The following is a 23,157-nucleotide window of genomic DNA, read 5'->3' on the forward strand; positions in this document are numbered from 1 at the left end:
GGTAATCTGCGTACCCGGAGTCTCTCTGGGTAATCTGCGTACCCGGAGTCTCTCTGGGTAATCTGCGTACCCGGAGTCTCTCTGGGTAATCTGCGTACCCGGAGTCTCTCTGGGTAATCTGTGTACCCGGAGTCTCTCTGGGTAATCTGTGTACCCGGAGTCTCTCTGGGTAATCTGTGTACCTGGAGTCTCTCTGGGCCTCTGTGCTTTCTAGCTTTTTACCAATTTAAAGTAGTCTATTCTTTTATTTTAATCCAAATTGAATGACCTCACATTTGCCATTTGCCACACTTCTGTCCATTCACTAGTCCTCCAATATCTCTTTGTACTTTCCTATCTTTATTGCATCAGCAAACTTGGATATGTGGCTGTCTATCCCGTTGTCTAAGCCATTAGTGAATGCATTGACTATGTGAGAGTGGAATCCCTCTGGGGCAGTGCCTGTCCTGTTCTGCCAATTCAAACTCCTGGTCGTCACTTGTACTCTCTATCTCCTGAGGCACAGCCAGTTCCCCAACTGGTTCAAAGATTTGTCTTCATTGTCATGAGTCTCAGTTGTAACTGACAGTCTCTAGTGAGGGATCTTGTTGCACATCTTCTGTACATTAATGTAAATAACATTTGTGGACATTCTCCAGTTCATGACTTTAGACGCCACCTCAAAATATATAACCAGATATTTCAACCAACACTGACTCTTTGCAAATCTTCGCAGGTTCTCTGTGATAAATGAATATTTTAAAGGTGTTGAGCACTCCTAATGTTAATTATAAACTCCACATAAAAGATTCTAGGCTACCTGGTTGATAATTCCCTGGTTTGTTGTTCTCTCCTTTCTTTAATAGCAAAGTGACATGGGTGGTTTTCAATCTGAAGGAATCGTTTTCAAATTGAGAGAAATTTGAAAGATTGTAGTTAGATCTCCCATGTACAAAGATCTCCCGTGCTTCCTTTTAAGACTTGATATGAAAACATCAGTTTCTGTGCACTTCTCATAGTTTAATGGCATTAATGTCTTCATTGCTATTACCTTGCTGAAGTTAAAGTTGTTGATTCCCTGCTGTCAGTGATAATTTCCTTAAGAGTTTTGACATGCTGATCTCTTTCTCTGCTGTGAATACTGAAGCAATGTCATCATTCAGTATTTTGGCCAATTCCTTGATTTCAATAACAATGACACCACTATCTTCGCTAATTTGAAAACATTTTTATGTTGATTGTGATATCATTTTTGCTTCTTTTCAGGCTGCGTTTTTATAGCTCTTGCTGTCTGTTTTGTCATCCTCTGTGCTTTATTGTCTCTTTTGTATTTGCGCCGTTTTGTATTTTTGTAAAGTTGTTCTTCACTGTCAATGTGTTTCTGAGATCTTTAGTTGTCCGCAAATGTACTTTTGATAAGTAGAAATTTTCCCCTTTAAAGGTATAAATTGATGCTGTGTAGCATTAATTTATTTTTGTTGTTTTGTACATTAATGGATTTGCCCAGCTTACTGTAGACTGTATCTGTCTGAGCTCATTGAAATCAGTCTATCTTAAGTCAAGACTCTCACGGTTCATCCTTTCATACTGTATTAATTTTGGTCGTGTTATGATCACTATTTGATAATGCTCTTGACCTTTAGGCTGTTAATTAACTCTAGTATATTACTAATCTTCCTTGAAGGCATGTATCTGTGATAATCACCATCACTGGTTATGCAATCCCCGTCCAAGACACACACCATCAATACTTAGTCGTTTTTCACTGTTCCTTCAGTCTCACTTGGTCAACATCCTGGAATTCCCTCCTTAAAAACATTGTGGGTTTACCTACAGCGTGTGGACTGCAGAGATTCAGGAGGGCAGCTCATTGAAATAACTCCACAGAGGCTGGTATCCCATCTCCAAGAGCCCCTTTATTTACACATGGAGAGTCCTTGACGCTGATCCAGCTCTCAGAGTGAACAGAACCCCTGACACTCCTGTTTATACCTGTCAGCCAGGACTCCCTGATTGGACCAGATTAACAGCCCCAATCAGGGAACTCATATTCTGAGGGCCACCTCACTGAGCTCGTTACACTAACAACACATCTTCTCAAGAGCAAGTACAGATGGGCAATAAATGTTAGCCATATGCCATGATCAACATTTCAAGTTCATTCAGTTTGATTTTTATACGTGGTATATTTGAATAAAGAATGCTTAATCAAATCTCCCATCCTTCAATATTCTCCCTTTCTTTTATGAACACAGATACTCAGTTGACCCTTAGCTGCATTACATGGAGATGACAGCCCTCTCCGTCCACTGGCTGGGGGTTCAGGGTTTGTGAGCTGCTGCTCCGGGCTGAGCTCGCTCCCCCTGCTCTGTTCATGTTCTTTGTTTCCTTTCCACAGGGTGTTTTTGCAAAGCGATCTGATTGAAAATGAGAAACCCTCTGATCCTGTACCACATCCCGAGCTCCCGTACCCTTTGTTCAGGTTTGAGATGAACAGCCGGCTATCGAGTGAGGAGAGTGATGGGGAGATGACCGAGGAAGCTGAGAAGCTGGATTGTCACTATTCACGCTTTCATCCAAAGCCTCTGGCAGTACGTACTCTATCAGCTCCGTTGCTCTCTTTGATGCTCATTTGTCTTTCTGGGAATGTTCAGGTTTTAAATTCACCCTGCTGGAGACCACATGAGATTGGGAAACATCTGTAACCAGGTTGTCTTATTCAGTCCTTGCCATGAAATGTTTTTATTTACTTAAATGGAATGATACAGCATAGAACGAGGCCATTTGCGCCATCATATGTGTGCTGACTGCTTGAAGGAGTGGTTCAATTAATTGCGTTCTCCTGCTCTTTCCCTTTAACTCTGCAAGTTATCCTTCAGATATTATCCAACTCTATTTTGAATGTTGTTGTTTAATCTGCTTCTATCCCCCTCTCAGCTATGTATTCCAGACTGCAGTTGCTGCCTAAAAGATAAATATTCCCTGCATTCACATCCCTCCTTTCTTTGGATGTTTTTCTAAAATCTATTAGTGCGAGCCCTCCTGCATGTGGAAATAATATCTCCTTATATACAATGGATAGTACTTGCAATTGCATAGCACCTTTCCTCCCTCATGACGTCCCAGATTCTGTGACCAAGGAAAGATATTTGCTGTAATGTTGGAAAAACAGCAGCATTTTTGCAATTTCCCACATCAACAGTGATTTAATGAGCAGATAGTCTGTGTTAGTGATGTTTTAGTGATGTCTGAAGGATATTGGCCAAGATACTGCAGACGGCTCCTCTGTTCTCTTTGAATATTGTCGTGGGATCTTACCATTCACTTAAGAGGGCAGGTGGAGGTTCAGTTTAACATCTCATCTGAACATCAGCTCCTACTACAGTGCACAGCTTTCTCAATGAGGACAGATCTGGTGGTTTTAACACAAATTGCATCTCATGCACTCAAGTTCACTCATTCACTCCACAAGGAGACCGACAGACTCTCCTGTTAGTTATGGCAGATACAAGAGACGTCATTTCTGTCCTCAGTATGAAGGCCTAGGAGGAGACCATCTATTCTGTATCCAGTGAAATTTTCAATTGAGTCCCGTTAATCACGACAGCTGTCTGGAGGAGAGGGTTCTCCGTTCCCGTGGAGAAAGAGGTGCTGCCTAATGTTGGCAATGAACAGTGGGATGGAACAGGCCAGACTTCCTCAAACTTCTTTACGAAGGGAGCACAGACCCTAACTTTTTCTTATTTTAAGGGAAGATGTGAAGTGGATATTCCAGGAGTGATGCAGCTGTTTAAACCCCTCAGCTTTAAGCAAAACAGAATTTATTTACACACTACAGTTGAAGTATGAACAAAAAAAAAACAGACCTTACAATAACAACTACTTGGAAACCGAACTGACTGAAAATTACAACTTAATGAAGGAGCCGTTCCAATCCCTGCAACAGCCCACAAACATACCCCTTGGCAAATGGACACAGGCAAGAGAGATTTCAGAGAGAAGAGTCAGGCAAAAAACATCTGTTGAAGCATGGAACCTTGTTTACTGTAACAGCTTCCCTGCTACCAGCAGCTCCTGACTGCCTGCTAAAACAAAATCTAAACACGAGAAAAACCTGAACTGGCCACTCTTCTGCCATTGCTTAAATTAGCCACTTCCAGACATATCTGCACCCCGGCCTTTACGACCCCTCTTGAAAAAAAACCAAAGACAAAATAACCTTGGTAAAGGGATAGCATTGTCACAACAATCCAATTTTCAACAAGTCAGAATCTTTCATAAATTGTGCACAGTTTAACTATGAATTAGAAGTGGACTGGTATAACTTTAAAATATAAAAACAAACTTTGGAAATAGTGGGTCAGGTGGCATCTATGGGCTCAGAGAACATAGAACGTTACAGCACAGTACTAGCCCTGCTATCTGTCCTACATCTATCACCCCTCAATTTAAATCTATGTCCCCTCGTTGCTATCTGAGGAAAAAGGCTCTCACTGTCCACCCTATCCATCCATCTGATTATCTTATATATCTCAATTAAGTCACCTCTCAACCTTCTTCTCTCTAACGAAAACAGCCCCAAGTCCCTTAGCCTTTCCTAGTAAGACCTTCCCTCCATACCAGACATCATCCTGGTAAATCTCTTCTGATACCTTTCCAAAGCTGCCACAATCTTTGTATAATGCGGTGACCTGAAGTATTGGCTCATTGAGCTGAACCATTAACTCTGCCCCTCTCGCTGCCAATGCTGAGTATTTTCAGCATTTTCTATATTTATTTCAGATTTCCAGCTGCTCTGGTAATTTGCATTTGCAGAAATTAATTGCTGATTCACCTCCCCAACCCAGCATTCCCTTCCCTCTTATTGGGGGCCAGCAAGGTTTACCAATCTGCATCTCACTGTTCCCTTTCTCTGTTCCAGTTTTGCACTTTTGGAAGCCGGATGATTAGTCGGGGCTGTTACGTCTTCAACAGGCGCTTTGATCGTTTCCGTATGGCCCTCAATTCCATGGTAGAAAAGCACCTGAATTCTCAGATGTGGAGGTCAGAACATTATCCTTTTTCTTGACTGGATATTCTCTTGTATTGAGATGTGGGTGGGAGTTTTGTGTGTGTGTCTGTGTATGTCTCACCTGCAAATGAAAATTTATGTTGTGCTATTCCCAACATCAATCTTGAACTGTTTTACAGACTGTGAAATATTTTTGACTTATCGCCCCATTGCAATGTCAAAATTGGGCAACAAATCTCGGAACTATCCTGCATAAATGACTCTGTTAAACTGAAAGACAACACCTTCAATAGTGCAGTGCTCCCTCAGTCAGGCTCTCTTAACAGTCCTTCTCTATGAAACTGTATTACCTCTGGACTGTCTTAAAGCCGTGCTTTGCTACCTGTGTACTGAACCCCCATAGAGCACTGCTCACTCAGTATTTTCCCATCAACTGCCATGTGCTTCATCAGTGTTTCCTGTGCAACAGTGTTGCATTATCTCTGACTGTGAGGGATTCCCTCTGGACTCCCCTCTGTCCCCACTCCATGCACTGTTCCCTCTGTAACCCCCTCTGGGCACTGTTCCCTCTGGTCTCCCCTCTGGGCACTGTTCCCTCTGGTCTCCCCTCTGGGCACTGTTCCCTCTGGGCACTGTTCCCTCTGGTCTCCCCTCTGGGCACTGTTCCCTCTGGTCTCCCCTCTGGGCACTGTTCCCTCTGGGCAGTGTTCCCTCCGGTCTCCCCTCTGGGCACTGTTCCCTCCGGTCTCCCCTCTGGGCACTGTTCCCTCTGGACTCCCCTCTGGGCAGTGTTCCCTCTGGGCAGTGTTCCCTCTGGTCTCCCCTCTGGGCAGTGTTCCCTCTGGGCAGTGTTCCCTCTGGTCTCCCCTCTGGGCACTGTTCCCTCTGGGCACTGTTCCCTCTGGGCACTGTTCCCTCTGGGCAGTGTTCCCTCTGGTCTCCCCTCTGGGCAGTGTTCCCTCTGGTGTTCCCTCTGGCCTCCCCTCTGGGCAGTGTTCCCTCTGGGCAATGTTCCCTCTGGTCTCCCCTCTGGGCAGTGTTCCCTCTGGACTCCCCTCTGGGCACTGTTTCCCTCTGGGCACTGTTTCCCTCTGGGCACTGTTTCCCTCTGGGCACTGTTCCCCTCTGGGCACTGTTCCCCTCTGGGCACTGTTCCCCTCTGGGCACTGTTCCCCTCTGGGCACTGTTCCCCTCTGGGCACTGTTCCCCTCTGGGCACTGTTCCCCTCTGGGCACTGTTCCCTCTGGACTGTCCCCTGACCTGTGACAGTGTATGAGAAGATCAGCCTGGATACTGCAATCTGGGTGTGCGAGTGATGGAGACATCTTGATGATATCTAACTCTTGTTCTTTTGATTTCATTGCAGAAAGATTCCTCCAGCCACGGATCCACAGAGCACGCCACTCGCTGCCCCAACTCCAGCCCCCTCCGCGCTTTCGCTCCCATCTATTTCGTCTGTTTCCGGATCTCTGTCCGCCTCAGCTTCTTCCCCGGGCGTGGAACTGAAAGTAGCATCCTCGCCTGTTAGCCTTGTTGGAGCTCGAGGCCCTCCTGACCCACCGTCTGTGTGCTGCCGCGCACTCCCTCCGCTGACCCCTCCAGCCCGCATTCCCTCCCCCTCTTTGAGTAGATCACCCTGGGCTAAGAGCAGCCGGGCGCCTGGGTTTCACCTGGAGCCCGGTCCCATCGGCGATATATCTCTGAGCAAACACAAGAAACTGGGGTCTGCCTCCTGTAACCCGCTCCCTCCCTCCGATTCCCCCCTCAAAAGAAACTGCGTGTTGAGTCTGGACAGGATAAGTGCTGCCCCTCCTGGTGGGACAGCCCTCTACCCTCCTCACTCGAATACCTCTTCACATAGGGTGAGCAACGGACTCGGTGTCCATGGACCCAAAGCAGGACGCTCAGGATCGACCGCAATTCTGGGCCTTTCAGGGAACTCCCTCAAAGGGAACAGCAGGACCGTAGAACAGTTTGATCCCAAAAAGGAGGCCCGCTTGTGTGCAGCTCTCAACCCAGCTTCGCCCCCACAGCCCCCCACCTCCCCAGCACGGACCGAGGGCAGGAAACGGAAGAACGCAGCCTCCTGCTCGAAACCCACGAAAATAGCCAAGGGCCCCGACGTCAGAGGCGTCCAGAGAAAGAGAGAGGAGAGCCTGGCAACAACACGACCTCACAGCAACTCTCACCCACACAAGGTACCCCAAACTCTGCTCCCCCTGCACAGCGAAATCGAGAGGATAGAAGCAGGGGTAGGCCATTCTGCCCTTCCAGCCTGCCTCACCGTTCAATACCAGCATGGCTGCTCATGCAATCTCACTGTCCCATTCTTGCCCTCTCCCCATCCCCCGATCCCTTTAGCCTCCAGACCCACATCCAGCTCCCTCTTGAATCTACCTAATGAACTGGCCCCAATAGCTTCCTGTGGGAGGGAATTCCACAGGTTCACAACTCTCTGAGTGAAGAAATTCTTCCTCGTCTCAGTCCTGAATTCTTAGACTGTGACTTCTCGTTCTGGAATTTCCCAACATTGGAAGCATGCTTCCCACATCTAGCCTGTCCAGTCCTGTCAGGATGTTATATGTTTCTATGAGATTCCCCTCATTCTTCTAAATTCCAGCAAGTCCAAGCCCAGCTGAGCCAGTCCCTGGGGAAACCTATCAAATAACTCCAAGGTATGAGTGCTCCTTTGTAGCTGGATGCTCCTTGCCAGTGGTGCTGCTGTACCTGGCTTATATCTTCCTAGGCTAGGGAAGAGCAATGGTATTTGGACTTCTCACCCCTATTTATCATCCAGGGTTCCTTTTCCCCCTGTGAGTACGGAGTGAGTGTGTGTGTGCACGGGTTGGATGGAGTCATGTTGACATCCAGTTGATGGTTCTGAGGATGTGTAGCTCACTGCCAATCTCCGTCCAGAGCAAACTTTCAGCCATTGTTGCCTCCCTTTTGTGAGAAGGTGGAGAGTTTTTACCCCCATTCTGAACGATCCTTGTGACTGGCGAATGTAAATACTGGGCTGATAGTAACTGTCTGTTTGCACAATCATCTAAACAGTTAATGGTGTAAAAAGAGGCAAATTGTGGTAGTCAGATATCATTGAGTCATAGAGGTCTACATCACAGAAGAAGGCACGTCAGCCCGTTGATCTGCACCAGTCAGAAATACCTTAGTCAAAAACCTGAACTGTTGTAATCCCATTTTCCAGCACTTTGCCCACAGCGTTGGCATCACAAATGCACATCCAAATCCTCCTTCAATGTAGTGAGTATTTCGGTCTCTCCCACCCTTGCAGGCAGTGAGGTCCAGATCCCAACCACCTTCGGTATGAAAAGATCTGTCCTCACATTCCATCCCCTCCCCACCACCAAAACCTCCTACCCTTTCCTAAATCGATAAAGGGAAAAGGTTTCACCATGTCTAGGCCCCTGATCATTTTAAACATTTCCATCTTGCCCCTCTAAGGAAAACAACCCATATCTATCCAACCTCTTCATAACTGAAACTCTCCAACCAAGGTGATATTTTAGTAACTCTCCTCTGCACCCTCTCCAGTGCATAATATGGATTCTAGATCTGTGAACACGACTCCAACTGAGGCTTAACCAACATTTTATAAAGTTCCAGCATAACCTCCCTGCTCTTAGCCTCTATGCCTTGGCTAAAGAGGCAAATGTGCCTTCTTAACCATTTTATCCACCTGTCTTACTGCCTTAAGAGACCATCGGGCATGCACATCAAGGTCCTACTGTTCCTTGTGTATTCCCTTGCCTTGTTCCCTCACGCTTCCATTTGCCACTGATGGGCCCATCTGACCAGTCCATCTATATAAAACCTTATAGCACAGGAACAGGCCCTTCGGCCCTCCAAGCTTGTGCCGTTCCACATCCTCTATCTAGACCTGCCACCTATTTTCTAAGGATCTGTATCCCTCTGCTCCCTGCCCATTCATGTATCTGTCTAGATACATCTTAAATGATGCTATTGTTCCCACCCTTACCACCTCCGCTGGCAACGCATTCCAGGCACCCACCACCCTCTGCGTAAAGAACCTTCCACTTATATCTCCCCTAAACTTTTTCCCTCTCACTTTGAACTCGTGACCCCTACTAATTGACTCCCCTACTCTTGGAAAAAGTTTCCTGCTATCTAACTTGTCTACACCTCTCATGGTTTTGTATGCCTCAATCAGGTCCCCCCTCAAATTCCTTCTTTCTAATGAAAATAATCCTAATCTACTCAACCTCTCCTCGTAGCTATCACCCTCCATACCAGGCAACATCCTCGTAAACCTTCTCTGCACCCTCTCCAAAGTGTCCACATCCTTTTGGTGATGTGGCACCCAGAACTGTAGGCAGTATTCCAAATGTGGCCGAACCAAAGTCTTATACAACTGTAACATAACCTGCCAACTGTTGTACTCAATACCCTGTCCGACGAAGGAAAGCATGCAGTATGCCTTCTTGACCACTGACCACTGAACTGACCTGCGTTGCCACTTTCAGGGAACAATGGACCTGAATACCCTGATCTCTCTGGACAACAATTTTCCCCAGGACTTTTCCATTTACTGTATAGTTCACTGTGGAAATGCATTTGCCTGGATTGAACTCCATCTGCCGTTTCTGTGCTCAATTCTCCAATCTATCTATATTCTGCTGTATTCTCTGACAGTCCTCTTCACTATCTTAGTGTCATCTGCAAAGTTGCTAATGAGGCAACTTACACCTTCTCCAAATCATTTATGTATATCATAAACAACAGTGGTCCCAGCACGGATCCCTGTGGGACACCACTGATGACAGGTCTCCATTTTGAGAAGCTCCCTATTATATCCTCCTATAATCTAAGATTATCCAGCACCAATTTTTGTATCATCTGCAAACTTCGTGATCAAGCCCCTCCTTTGTATTTAAGTCTAAACCATTTATATGGATCACAGCAGCAAGGGATCCAACACTGATAACTGTGGAATCCCACTGGACTCTGACTTCCAGTCACAAAAAGACCTTGCGGTCATCATCTTCCTGCCACTCAGCCAATTCTGGGGCTAATTGGCCAAATTTCCTCTGATCCCAATGGATTTGACCTTCACTATCACTCTCTCATGCAGGACCTTATCAAAAGCCTTGCTGAAGGCCAAGTTTATTACATTCAATGCATTGCCCTCATGTACAGATCTGATCATATCTTCAAAGCATTCAATCAAATTGGTCTCCCCTTTAACAAGACCATGCTGGTTGTCTTTAATTAGTCCCTGTTTTTCCAAGTGCAAATTATTTCAGTCCCTCAGAATTGATTCCAGTAGTTTCCCACCACTGAGGTTAGACTGACCATCCTGTAGTTTCCTGGCTTACCCCTTGCTCCCTGAGCAGAAAGCTGAATTAATGTTTTCTAAATAGGGGGAAGTTCAGAACTGTAAAGGATTGGAGAGATTTCAAGATCTAAGCAGAGAACGAAGGGAAATCTAGAGGACAGGTTGAGAAATATTTCCAAAGGCTAATGGAGCATTGGCCTTTCTCTCAAGGGACTGGAGCACAATTATGCTGCAGCTGTACAGAGTGGGAAGACCTTTCCAATACCTTTCCATTCAAGCCAGGCTATTCCGGTGGGGGTTGTCAAGAAGTACATTTTCACCCAAAAAGTAGGATTCTGGTGAAGGAAACGACAGGTGGATGAGCTCATGATGGAACTAGGATGAACTTTATAAAATCAGGGTGTTACTCAACTGGACGCCAGCGTAGGTCATTGAGCAGGGGCACCTCCAGGATGGATGCCCATCCATAACCAGTGTGTACCTTGGAAGCCTTGTCTCTGCTGTACTCGATGGTGTTGGTTTCAGAGGAGAGAAAAAAAACCCGTGACTAACCATGTATGAGAGTTTCTGGCATGTGCTAAGTGCTAGCCAGACTTTGGGCATTTGAAACAATCATTAATCTCACCTCAAACAAGCAAATTCTTTCTTGCTTCTAGCCTCTGCGGAGGAGCACCATGTTTTCAGATGGAGGATTAAATGTTGAGTTGATCAATCCATACCATGCATGTGGGATTAGGAATCAAATACTTTCCTTTGTCTTTCCACTGAATTGGTGATCCTCAGTTAATGTAATCTCATTTCTCCACATCTGACATGTTCTGGTCATGTCACCTGTGACTCAGTGGATAGTCAGAAGCAACAGTTTGCCTCTGATTTTGAAGATCACTGGTTAAAGCCCCAATACACAGCCGAGACTGCCCCTCTGCAGCATTGTGGAAATGCTGTACAGACACAGGCTCTGTCTTTCAGATAATACACTAAACCACCTGCCCTCTCAGGTGGATTTAAATGATTCCATGGCACCATTCCAAAGAGGATCAGGTGTATGGGGTCAATATTTACATCTCAACCAACATCACTTGGAGAGATTATTTAGTCACTATTTCATTGCATTTTGTGGTGGTTTATTGTGTGAAAATTGTTATGTTTCTTACATTATACTCTTCAGAAATACTATAGAGATATTGCCAGGGTTGGAGGATTTGAGTTATAGGGAGAGGCTGAATAGGCTAGGACTGTTTTCCCTGGAGTGTTGGATGCTGAGGGGTGACCTTATAGAGGTTTACAAAATTATGAGGGGCATAGATAGGGTAAATAGACAGGCTCTTTTCCTTGGGGTGGGGGAGTCCAGAACTAGAGGGCATGGGTTTAGGGTGAGAGGGGAAAGACATAAAAGGGACCTCAGGGGCAACTTTTTTTACACAGAGGGTGGTATGTGTATGGAATGAGTTGCCAGAGAAGTGGTGGAGGCTGGTCCAGTTGCAACATTTAAAAGGCATCTGGATGGGTAAATGAATAGGAAGGGGTTAGAGGGAGATGGGCCAAGTGCTGGCAAATGGGATTAGATTAGTTTAAGATATCTGGTTGGCACGGACGAGTTGGACTGAAGGGTCTGCTTTTGTGCTGTACAAACCTATGACTCTACAGAGTGCTCTGGGGAAAGGGGCTGAGTGCTGGCAGGTGGGACTAGATTGGTTTGGGATATCTGGTCAGCATGGACGAGTTGGACTGAACTGTCTGTTTCTGTGCAGTACATTTCTATGACTCTATGTCCTGTAGTTGTGAAAATAAAAATGCACGTTCTGAGAGTGAGTTTGTTTCCTCAGCGTTAATCTTTCTTTTCCTCCTGTCTTCTCCAGGCAAAAGTGCGTCCATGAGAACAAATTGGTCCTAGTTTCCCGGAAATGTCCATCCATCAGTTGCCACCTCCAGACCTTCGCTCACACAAACCAGACATCGTCCAGGCTATCGGGAAGTCTGCTGCGCCACAGGCTGTTTATGCACAAATCACTGCAGACCCTCACACTAGCCGCCTGAGTTGGTACGAACTATTTTGTCGACCTTTGTGTCTGTGGCAGGAGTCACTGCACCTTGTCATCCATTTGTTTTGTTTGTTCTCTGCTTCCGATCTGTCCACTCCGGGGTTACACCTTTGTGGTTGCTTAACGTGACATCCTTGCTGTGCAGTGGTAGGAACAGGGGCAGTTTCCAAATACGTGCCAAATGGGTGGTGAGGTGCACATCCAGTGATTTGGCCTCCAGAACAGTGGAGAGTGAAGGGAAGTGTTCCGACCACATCTTCAGTCTGGGTGCCCAGCATCGGGCCCAGGTCTCCTGATGGCATTGTGCCTTCCCCCTGTCCCCTCCTGCACCCCTGTCTCCTGACCCACATCAGGGGTCAATCCCTTAGGTGCCGGACACCTGTTGGGGTAACTTCTCCTGGGAGCCATTCCTCTCAAGTGACTCCCAGGTGATTCAGCATCATGGTCAAGAACAAGAGCTGACCTCACGCCCAGTCCACTGAGGCCCTGCATTGTATCCCTGTTGCTCCCTTAGTCACCATATTGGGCATTGCCCATTCTTCATATTGAGCAGTCTCGGTGAGGGGTGAAGGTTCAGGGCCAATGGCTGTCACCAATTTGATGTTCTTACTGAATTGGAAAAACTAGAATGTGTCACTCACAAATCCAAGAGTCAGGAGAAAGATGACGCACAGGATCTGGAGATGAATGGGTTGCTTTTTTTTTACCGTTTCTCAACATATTACATAATGAAGAAGCCACAATGTCACCATTTCCCAGAATGCAGATCTGGCACGGAAGATTTCTTTTCAAGAATCTCCTCTTGCCTGTGCAATCCTTACAGACTGAGGTAGAATCCTCTGAGCCAAGGAATGCTTTGATCTCTGGTAACTAGTAATAATGTTTGCCCTTAAAACCTGATTGCAAATAATACCTTGGCTGTCTGCCACTTGGTGATAGTGTCACTAACAGTGACCCTGTAATTGTATTAATTATGGAAGCATGTTATTAACTTCCTGCCCCCTCACTACAACTGAAGTCTTTTGAAAGTTCTAACTCTGTCGTACAACCTGTCTGCCCAGTACTGGGTAACACTGCCAACATGTATTTGTTAAAGTGCATTACCTAAGATTGTACATTGGCTCCATGTGGTATTTGTCTTTATTCATTTACGGGAGGTGGACCTCACTGGCTAGGCCAGCCATTTAATGCCCATCCCTACTTGCCCAGAAGACAGTTAAAACAGTTAAGAGTCAACCCCATTTCTGTGGGACTGGAGTCACTTGTAGACCAGACCAGGTAAGGATGGCGGTTTCCTTCCCTGAAGGATGTGAGTGAATTAGATGGGTTTTTCCAACAAGCGATGGTTTCATGGTTATCATTAGACTCTCAATTCCAAATTTTTATTGAATTCAAATTCCACCATCTGCCATGATTCAAATTTGGATTCCCGAACACGACTTGAATTTCTGAATTAATAGTCTACCTATTGAACCGCTGGCCATCACAGTCCCCTATGAGGTTTGCAAGACTCAGTACTAGATCAGGCTACACATTGGGTGAGCAGTTTGAAATAGCATTCTGCTCTCTCACTGACCCTGACAAATAGGTGCTCATCTAGATTCACATTTTAACAAGAGACATCAGGTGGTGTGGGGCCTACACTGTACTGAAGAGAGTTCCATTCAGTCACCATTGCAGAGAGCTGGTGCCTGATCCAGCAAGGAAGGACTAATTTACAATATCCACTGCAGAATTATTCGCCATGTGGACTATGTTACAAATAGCAGGCTGCAGATGTTCACAGGTAGAGAGGTGGTATTTCTCGAGAGGTCTCACAAAGTCTGAGAGAGGATTTGTGGAATTTTCAAATCTGATGGGTTGAGTGAGAGATTCAAGTCTTCCTTCAAACTATTTATAAAATCTCAAATCATCCCTTACTCTATGATAAACTGAGCAAACATTTCACATATTTGATTACTGCTCAGTACTCCTCACTTGGAGCAGGAAAGCTTCAACAGTCTTATAATTTCATTCCGTTATTTCAGTATTTCTGTTTCTGCTCAACCTATTTTATCAGCCTTTTTGAGAAATTATGGCTTTGTTTTATTTATCATAACTTTTTTCATTATATTGCTATACTTTTTTATTACTATTTTTATACATATAATTATTTTGCTGTACATTTCCTACAAATAGTTCCATGATTTAGTGACCAAGGGTCAGCACTGAGCTGTCAAAAGTCTCTTCTGGTGGTGCTTAAAAACCAGAAAAATAATTTCAATGTTGTTGTGCTCTGTGAGTGACAAAGGATTAGGTTACAGATGCAGATGGAAGCTAAAGGTATACTGTTAGACTTGGTCATCTGCACGCTGTTTTCACTGTAGCCATTCCATTTTTGTGGCAGGGAGCTTATGCACAGTTTGGACAAACTCTGAGATATATCAGGTTTAGTTTAACCTGTCACGTCCACGGCAAATATTGCTCTTTTGACTGAGGAATGAGACAATGCCAACACGGGCTGTGCCTGTGTCAGATCTATGAACAACCTCTTCCATTAGTCTTACTCCTATCTGCCCTTTTCCCACAGCCCTGCAAATGTTCTCTTTTCAACTTTTTCTTGTATATCCAACAAGCCTGAACATGGAGTGAAATCAGGTGTCAGTCTAATTACTGCAGCTTCCTGCTGGGTGGCATGGGTGAAAGTTAATTCTACCATAGATTTGTTTGTGCTTTTGTGGGATGTGTTTTACTGGAGAATGAAGCTGTTCCAATATCAGGAACCAGTATCACTTGTCCTCATTACTAAGCGCTCCTGGCTTTATTCATTTATGGGATATGGGTGTTGCTAGGCTAATTTTTATTGCCCCGAGGGCAGTTAAGAGTCAACCACATTACTGTGGGTGTGGAGTCACATGTAGGCCAGACCAGGTAGGGATGGCAGATTTCCTTCCCTAAAGGAAATTAGGGACCCAATGGGTTTAAACAGCAATTAACAGTGGCCACCTTTAGTTTTTGGTTCACCCGATGGTATTCAAGCCCATCTCTTCAGACCTTGAGCCTGGGGTTCTGGATTACCCTGTTCAGTGTAGTGTTAGGTGAAGGGGTAAGTGTAGGGAAATGGGTCTGGGTGGGTTGCTCTTCGGCGGGTTGGTGTGGACTTGTTGGGCCGAAGGGCCTGTTTCCACACTGTAAGTAATCTAATCTAATCACTATCCCATTGTCTCTGCTTTGCAAGATCTCCCCTCTATTACTTGTTCAATGCCGTACCAGATCGTGTTCACTGATAATCCTGATGAGATCAGCCTCCTTGACCTACAGAGTGAGTGATTTCCATGTTTATGAATCCCTTCCAGTCCCTTTCCTCACCCTTTCTCTTTACCATCTTTGTAAACCTCTCCAGAGCCTGCTCCAGGTTCAATCACTTTGGTTCTTGGACCTTTTGTCACAGCTGCATTTATTCCTCCTACTGACTTGCAACCTGTGTGTGGAACTGTCTTCTCTCAGCTACATCCCCCTCACTGTCTGTTCTCTCTTGCTCCCCTTCTTTAAAAACTTCCTTAAAAACTGTCCAGTTATGTTTATCATCATAGCTCCCCCTACTGTCAGACTGTCATTTTTCATCTGTTTCTCTGTGAACTATCTTGGTCCCTGTACCTTAAGAACACTATGTAAATCTGATGAATTAGGGCTCTTCTCCTCTTCAAATGAGCATCCCTAACCTCCTTCCTAACCAGTGTGACAGCTTCCCATTTTCCACACTTGCTGGGTTTTGTTTTCTCTCACTAAGATCACCAGTTTTCTGAAAGTTAGTCCCAAATCAAGAACATTGGCAGTAGATGCTGGATCCAGACTGTGCTCGACTTAATTTGCACACCACCCCAATGGTCAGCAAATCGAGGAGCCTTTGAATCCATCAATCTCAGCTGTAATGGAACCCAGCTCCCTGAAATAACAGGAGAGATTCTGACTAACGTTCTGAACTGGTCAACCCATTTCTCTTGGTACCCGAGTGCCACTTGCCTTAAAACAGCCAATGCAGTGGAGCGCTAAAGTTGACCCTCATAATAAAGATTCATGTGTCTGAGTAACAGAGAGCCTTGGGAATATTAATACTGAACTAGTGTCACTCATGGAGATATAAAGCTTAGATGTGTAAATGTCTGAACAGTTTTTAATAGTTCTGTACTGATAATTATGCAAATATCTTTTGTATTGGTACATTTGTCTATAATATTTTACAGTTTGAACTGGTCAAATATATATCTATAAATACAAATACATATATATCGTGACCTAATGTTACAAATGCCAGATGTAATGCATTGAAGAGAACAGAGAGGTATCTCAGTAATTGCCGAAGGGCAGTGAATGATCAGAATGCAGACTGTTGCACTGATGGGAGTAATGTAGTTTATTGTATAGATCAAAGCATCAAAACCTGAATCAGGTTTCGAATATTATTTCAATTTTTAATTTTTTTTAATGCAAATGGGAACCGAGGCTGGGACATTGGATCTGGATTGATTTTTGTCAAATTGATTGGAAGCTGACGGACTCCACAGTCCATCCTGAAGCTCCCCATGTTGATGTAAACCAGGGTGAGTGGTCTCAAGTGCGGGGGAGGGAAACAGTAGGTGTGATATAAATCCAGTGTGGGGGATTTTACGTGCTCTTACATGCCCATTTCATAGCAATGTGCAGAGTGAGAAACAATTTAAAACCAAGAAAACGTAATGGGATTTTTAAACTCTGTGGAACACCATGGTAACTGTTAAAAGAAGCAGTCGGAAAAGCTCAGATAGAGAAGAAAATAGGATTATACAATTTTTTTCCCTGGTTTTAATTTTGGATGCCCATTATTACTGCTTCATGATCAACCAATATCTACCCATCATAATCATTCATTATCTTGAAGACTTCTTGATAGATCACCTCTTGCACAGAACCAGCCCAGTTGGTCAGTGTGATTTTTACACTCCACACAACTCTCCTCCTAATCTACTTCCTCTCAAGCTATCACATATCATTTGGTTCCTTTCTCACTTGTGTATTTATCTGGCTTCCCATAAACGTACTATATTATTCACTGCAGCCATTCTCTGTGGTAGCACATTTGATATTCTCATCTGTGCATAGACATTTCTCCTGAATCCCTGACTAGATTTATTCATGGCTGCACATCTCCTGCAACTACATATCTCTTATCAAACCTCTTTGTAATTTTAAAGATTTCTGTCAGTTCACTCCTCTGCCTTCTCTTTTCTACTTGAATCTGTGTTTGAATGAGAGTCTAAAATCAAAAATGTTGGAAATCTTGAGACAAATATTTTTTACAAAAAGTGCTTGAAATGCATGGGCTAGTCAATCAGCACCTTAAAAACCAAAGGCAGATGTGGGGGTGGGTGTAGGATTGGGCCAGCCTCCCTGGTATTGAGTGGTGCTTCTAATTGCACATGGCCACAATCTGGGAGGTTGAACAAAAATGACTCCTCCCACACTCCTCCTCCCCCAGCACCTGGCAATTCACCTCTCCCCCTAATAGTTGGTGGGCACTCCCATGCTTTTGGTGCCCACTTTCCAGTTAGAGAGCTGACCGCTCCCCTTTCTTTATACAGGTCACTTCTAAAACATGACCACTTTGGCCTGAAATCTCATCCATTTTACACATAAACAAAAGGCCTCTCAAAATCCTTTTTATCTACCCATCATAATCTTTCATTATCTTGAAGACTTCTTGGTAGACCATCTCTTGCACAGAACCAGCCCAGTTGGTCAGTGTGATTTTTACACTGCACACAACTCTCCTCCTAATCTACTTCCTCTCAAGCTATCACATATCATTTGGTTCCTTTCTCACTTGTATATTTATCTGGCTGATCGGAGCCCCGCCTGGTTTATTACCCCTCTGAAAGAAATCAAGGACAGAGTCTCCTTGAGCCAAGGAACAGCTTTTAGGGAAAAAAAGGAACTAGCTTTGTGATAGTAGCAACAGCCAAATTTTCATTTACAGATGAAGAATCTTATTGAAACATTCATCTCTCTCGTTTTATTAAATCAAGGCACCCCAATGGAAAGGGAAATAAAATTGGGTCTGGTGTTAACTTTTTTTTATTTGTTCATGGATGTTGACTTCATTGACTAGCCCTACATTCCCTAATCGTCCTGAAGTCAGTTAAGAGTCAGTGACATTGCTGTGGGTTTGGGGTCACCTGTAGGACAAACCAGGTAAGAATGGCAGAATTCCATCTCTAAAGGACTTCCGTGAAACAGATGAATTCAACCAATTGGCGATGGTTGCCATTAGGCTGGCTTTTTATTCCAGATTTTCTAAAAAAAAAGTGAATTCAAATTTCAAAGCCATGTGCTGAATATCAGCCTGGGGTTCTGGATTACTAGTCCAGTGACCTTACCACTAAACCACCAACTCCTCCAACTTGGATTAGTTGCAGCTAAAGTTCTTTCAAGCTAGAAGATAGGGAATCGAGCAATTACCTCAAACATGGGCTGCTGCCCAGGCCTGTAAACTGACAGTTATATTTAGTAAAAATAGAAGCAAAACACTGCAGATGCTGGAAAACTGAAAAAAAAAGGAAATGCTGGAGGAACTCAGTGGGTCTGGCAGCATCAGTGGAGAGAGAAACAGAGTTAACATTTCAGATTTAATGTGTTTTTATTTTGAAAAACAGAAGAGCCAGATTTGTTCCAAAACATTAACTCTGTTTTTATCTCCACTGACACTGCCAGACCTGCTGAATATTTCCTGCATTTTCTATTTTTATGATTACTTTTAGTTACTTTTTGTTTGATACTTAATTATTTAATTCTATACTCATTTATCAATAGAAAATTGCTAGTTATTTTAGAAACCTGATAATATCTTATTCATTCGTGGTACGGGGCTATCACTGAATTATAATTTGGAACTGATGACAGATAAAAGGACAAGTCTGTTGTGCCAAAATATTCCCCATTGTGTGGCTGAGCTGAATAAGAATGTCTGATCCTTGAAACTATCTCTGTACAATGTTAAAGTTAGTTAAAGGAGGCTTTTCAGAACATAAGTTATTGACAGTTATAGCCTAGAAAGGCAAAAGGTCTGTGTGAATGTCTGGTGATTCCCACTGGAAACGAATAGTTAAAGGTGAGATGACAGTCCACTGTAATGTACTCATTACCTGGAACACTCTGGCTCTGTCTGCCTTTGTGTGGTTGGTGTGCAGAGTTATGGGCTGAGCAATAGAGAAGTAAGAAATGTTGGTCTTCATGTGGCAGCTTTGAGAGCTATACGTGACCTTGACAAATGAACTAGCTTTGCATGAAGCCAGTTTGAGAAACCCAGTAAGGGAAACATCATGTGAAATAAGTGTAGGTTATTTCGCTCTTCGAGCTGACTCTACCATTCAGTAAGATTGTAATTGATCTTCTATCTCAGTTCCAACGTCCGGCCATATTGTCATATCCCTTAGTATCTGAAAATCTACCCACCACTTTCTTAGATATATTCATTGACTAAGCATCCATCACTCTTGAGGGTAATTTGAAATATTCATAACAACTTGAATGAATAAATTTCTCATCTCAATCAAAAACAGCTGACCCTTTATTTTGAGACTGTGACCCTGTGTTCTACATTCTACAGCTAAGGCAAACATTTTCTAATGTAAGGCCTGGTGTACTCAATTTCTTTTTGTAGGACAAACCTTATTCCAAAATCAGTCAAACAAACCTTTGCTGCCCTAAGGAGTGCAACAGTATCATTTTTTATGTAAAGAAACCAAACTTGCCCACCATATTCCAGCTCTAGTCGCACCAGTGTCCTATACAATTGCGATAAAACTTCTCTGTACTTGTACTCCAATTCCTTTGCAATAAAGATTAAAGAAGCAAAAATAACTCGGCTCAGACAGAGATCAAATTTCTCTAAAGTTGCCAGAAGCAGTGCTGTGTAAAAGAATTCTTTTATGTCCGCCTTGCCTATGTTCTTTTTCCACGTGATGCACTTTTAATTTCATGCACAATGTTATAAAGCTGAGAGTCCAGAGTGCAATACAACAGCTTTGGGTCAGCTGAATTATTTCTGAATTAACCACTTGTGGCTATTGTGAAATGATCAAGGAGGACAATGACAGTGAATAGAAATGGATTTCAGCAGGCTTCATGCTGATCAGCATTAGTTCAGAGTCAACCCCTCTTGTGGTCCCCATCTCTAAAAATAGAAACACACTTATACTGAAGGTGCTGATCCCTGAGATTTGGAGTATTTGCAGAGTGGCCAAACCATGCCAATGGTGAATGTTTAATTGGTTGTTTCACCACTGAATGCCTCACAGCTTAGCTTAATTGTCTCTTCACAATAATTTCCCAGTACATATGCTTTCTTGAAAGGATCACTGGATTGTAATCATGGGTAGAAATCCAGATTGATTTTAACAGAACTCCCCTGCTCCATCCCCCCGTCAGGATCAATAACTATTGGAATCCACAATCTGACCCTAGTCAATATCCCCTCAAAATTATTTGTTCATTTGAATCTTAAAGGGGACAAATTCTGGGCAGCATCTACCAAACCTTCTGGGTTGTTGTGTGACTGCAGACATGGAAAACTTACATGGAAATGTTGCTTTCGGATTGCAACCCACTCATTCTGGGTGTCATCCACATTGCTGCCTCCATACCCCATGCAAAACTGGCTCATTGCCAGGAATGCTGTCACCAACCCCTTCCCCCAACCTTTCTGCACCTCCCATCCATATTTGAAAATGTTTGGTTTGAATTATTATGACTAATATTTATGGGATTTTTTTATATTGACTTTAGACCTCAATGTTCTTTGGTTTATAAGCAAATAAATGTATAATTTATAACATCCAAACAGACAGTTTGAATAAAGATTTTTTTGTTGTTTATCTCTGTTTGGTGAACAATTTGGATATTTTTTTTAAATAAAGTTTTATTAGAATTTTTGTAGTGTCCTGTCTTATCTTCACATTATATCAGACAACTCCAAGATGTCACAAAGCACTTCCCAGATCTTTCAATACATTTTGAAGTCAACTCATTGTTGTACATGCAAGCATAGCAGCCACTTTGTATACAATATGGATCCTATGAATGAAAGTGAGGTGAATAATGAAATTCTGTTTAATGGTTTTGGATATGGAGGAACACTTTCCCAAAAGATCCAGTGGAACTTCCCCAATCTCCAGTTGGTGCTTTGGGATCTTTATTATTTGCCTCCATCAATTACAACAGGCTTATTTGACCTTGGGTTAGCATTGCACCCAAATGCTGTTTCTGAAAATACATCAATCTTGCAGTACCAAAATGACAACATCTATAATTGACATGCACACTGGAACAGGAACACTTGAAAATAAGAAAAGGCATTTAAATAGTGTCTTTCATGATTTTCTGTATCATAAGATCCCAAAGTGAGTGACCGTAGTCAAATAACTAGTCTCAACATTATTTGAGAAATAAGAATTGGCTAGGATAACAGGGAAACATCTGTCCAACGACGGTTGGAGGAAGAACGCATAACAACACGACGGTTTGAGGAAGAACGCCTCATCTTCCGCCTGGGAACCCTCCAACCACAAGGGATGAACTCGGATTTCTCCAGTTTCCTCATTTCCCCTCCCCCCACCTTGGCTCAGTCGGTTCCCTCAACTCAGCACCGCCCTCCCAACCTGCAATCTTCTTCCTAACCTCTCTGCCCCCACCCCACTCTGGCCTATCACCCTCACCTTGACCTCCTTCCACCTATCACATCTCCATCACCCCTCCCCCAAGTCCCTCCTCCCTACCTTTTATCTTAGCCTGCCTGGCACTCTCTCCTCATTCCTGATGAAGGGCTTATGCCCGAAACGTCGAATTTCCTATTCCTTGGATGCTGCCTGACCTGCTGTGCTTTAACCAGCACCACATTTTCAACAACATCTGTCCTACTTTGAAATAAATGCCATTGCGGGCCATGGTTTTTAATCTCATCTCAAAGCTAACACCTCTGACAGTGCAGCATACAATGGGACTCAGCCTAAATTGGGTGCTCAGGGCTCTGGTGAGTGACTTAAAGAATAAATGAAAATATATTCTCTGGTGATGGGGAGAAGTGGTGCAGTCAGGCCATTTACTGGAGATGTCTGGAGCACAGAAAGAACCGATGATATTGAAAATTGAACCCACTTGCAAGAAAGACACTGAGAAAAAGAAACAGTTCAAAATTGTGATGAGAGCTTCATTTGGTAACGTAGTAAGGATGACAAGGGTTGTTGGTTGCATCTATAATGTGGATCAGCATATGTGGCCAGAGGTCACTTATTTCTGTTCGAAAACAAAATACAGATGACGAAGCTGGAATCTGAAATTAAAATTGAAAATGCTGGAAATACTCAACATAAACCCTTCATCAGATCTTTCCTGATGAAGGGCTTTTGCCTGAAACGTCCATTCTCCTGCTCGTCAGATGCTGCCTGACCTGCTGTGCTTTTCCAGCACCACATACTCGACTTTGTGACTTTTAGATGTGACAACCATGATCCTCCATTGTTGGTCTTCCATCTTTCATTCTCCATAAACAGCTCATTCAAACGTCTTCCTGAATTCTAGCCTGCAGCCAGCCCTGTTTCCCAAGCTCCTGGATGCTCATGCCTTACATTTGCTCCTGGGTCTGACAATGCTTCAATTTTAAAATTCACATCCAAATTTTTGATCCTATGAATGAAAGTGAGGTGAATAATGAAATTCTGTTTAATGGTTTTGGATATGGAGGAACACTTTCCCAAAAGATCCAGTGGAACTTCCCCAATCTCCAGTTGGTTTTTCTATCC

At 43.8% G+C, this 23,157-nt stretch overlaps 1 protein-coding gene across 1 annotated transcript in view; it reads left to right on the forward strand.

The window, feature by feature from the left end:
• Positions 1-12,654, forward strand: part of LOC132828276 (ataxin-7-like protein 1) — a 37,436-nt gene extending 24,782 nt beyond the window's left edge. Inside the window, exons 8-11 of the mRNA XM_060845249.1 lie at positions 2,378-2,570; positions 4,901-5,022; positions 6,357-7,188; positions 12,164-12,654. Of these exons, the coding sequence (XP_060701232.1) occupies positions 2,378-2,570; positions 4,901-5,022; positions 6,357-7,188; positions 12,164-12,181 (1,165 nt within the window). The 3' untranslated portion in view covers positions 12,182-12,654. The remainder of the gene's footprint in view (positions 1-2,377; positions 2,571-4,900; positions 5,023-6,356; positions 7,189-12,163) is intronic.
• The last annotated feature ends 10,503 nt before the right edge of the window (positions 12,655-23,157 follow it).

Source organism: Hemiscyllium ocellatum, chromosome 26, assembly GCF_020745735.1.
Source record: "Hemiscyllium ocellatum isolate sHemOce1 chromosome 26, sHemOce1.pat.X.cur, whole genome shotgun sequence".
Taxonomy (NCBI): Eukaryota; Metazoa; Chordata; class Chondrichthyes; order Orectolobiformes; family Hemiscylliidae; genus Hemiscyllium; species Hemiscyllium ocellatum.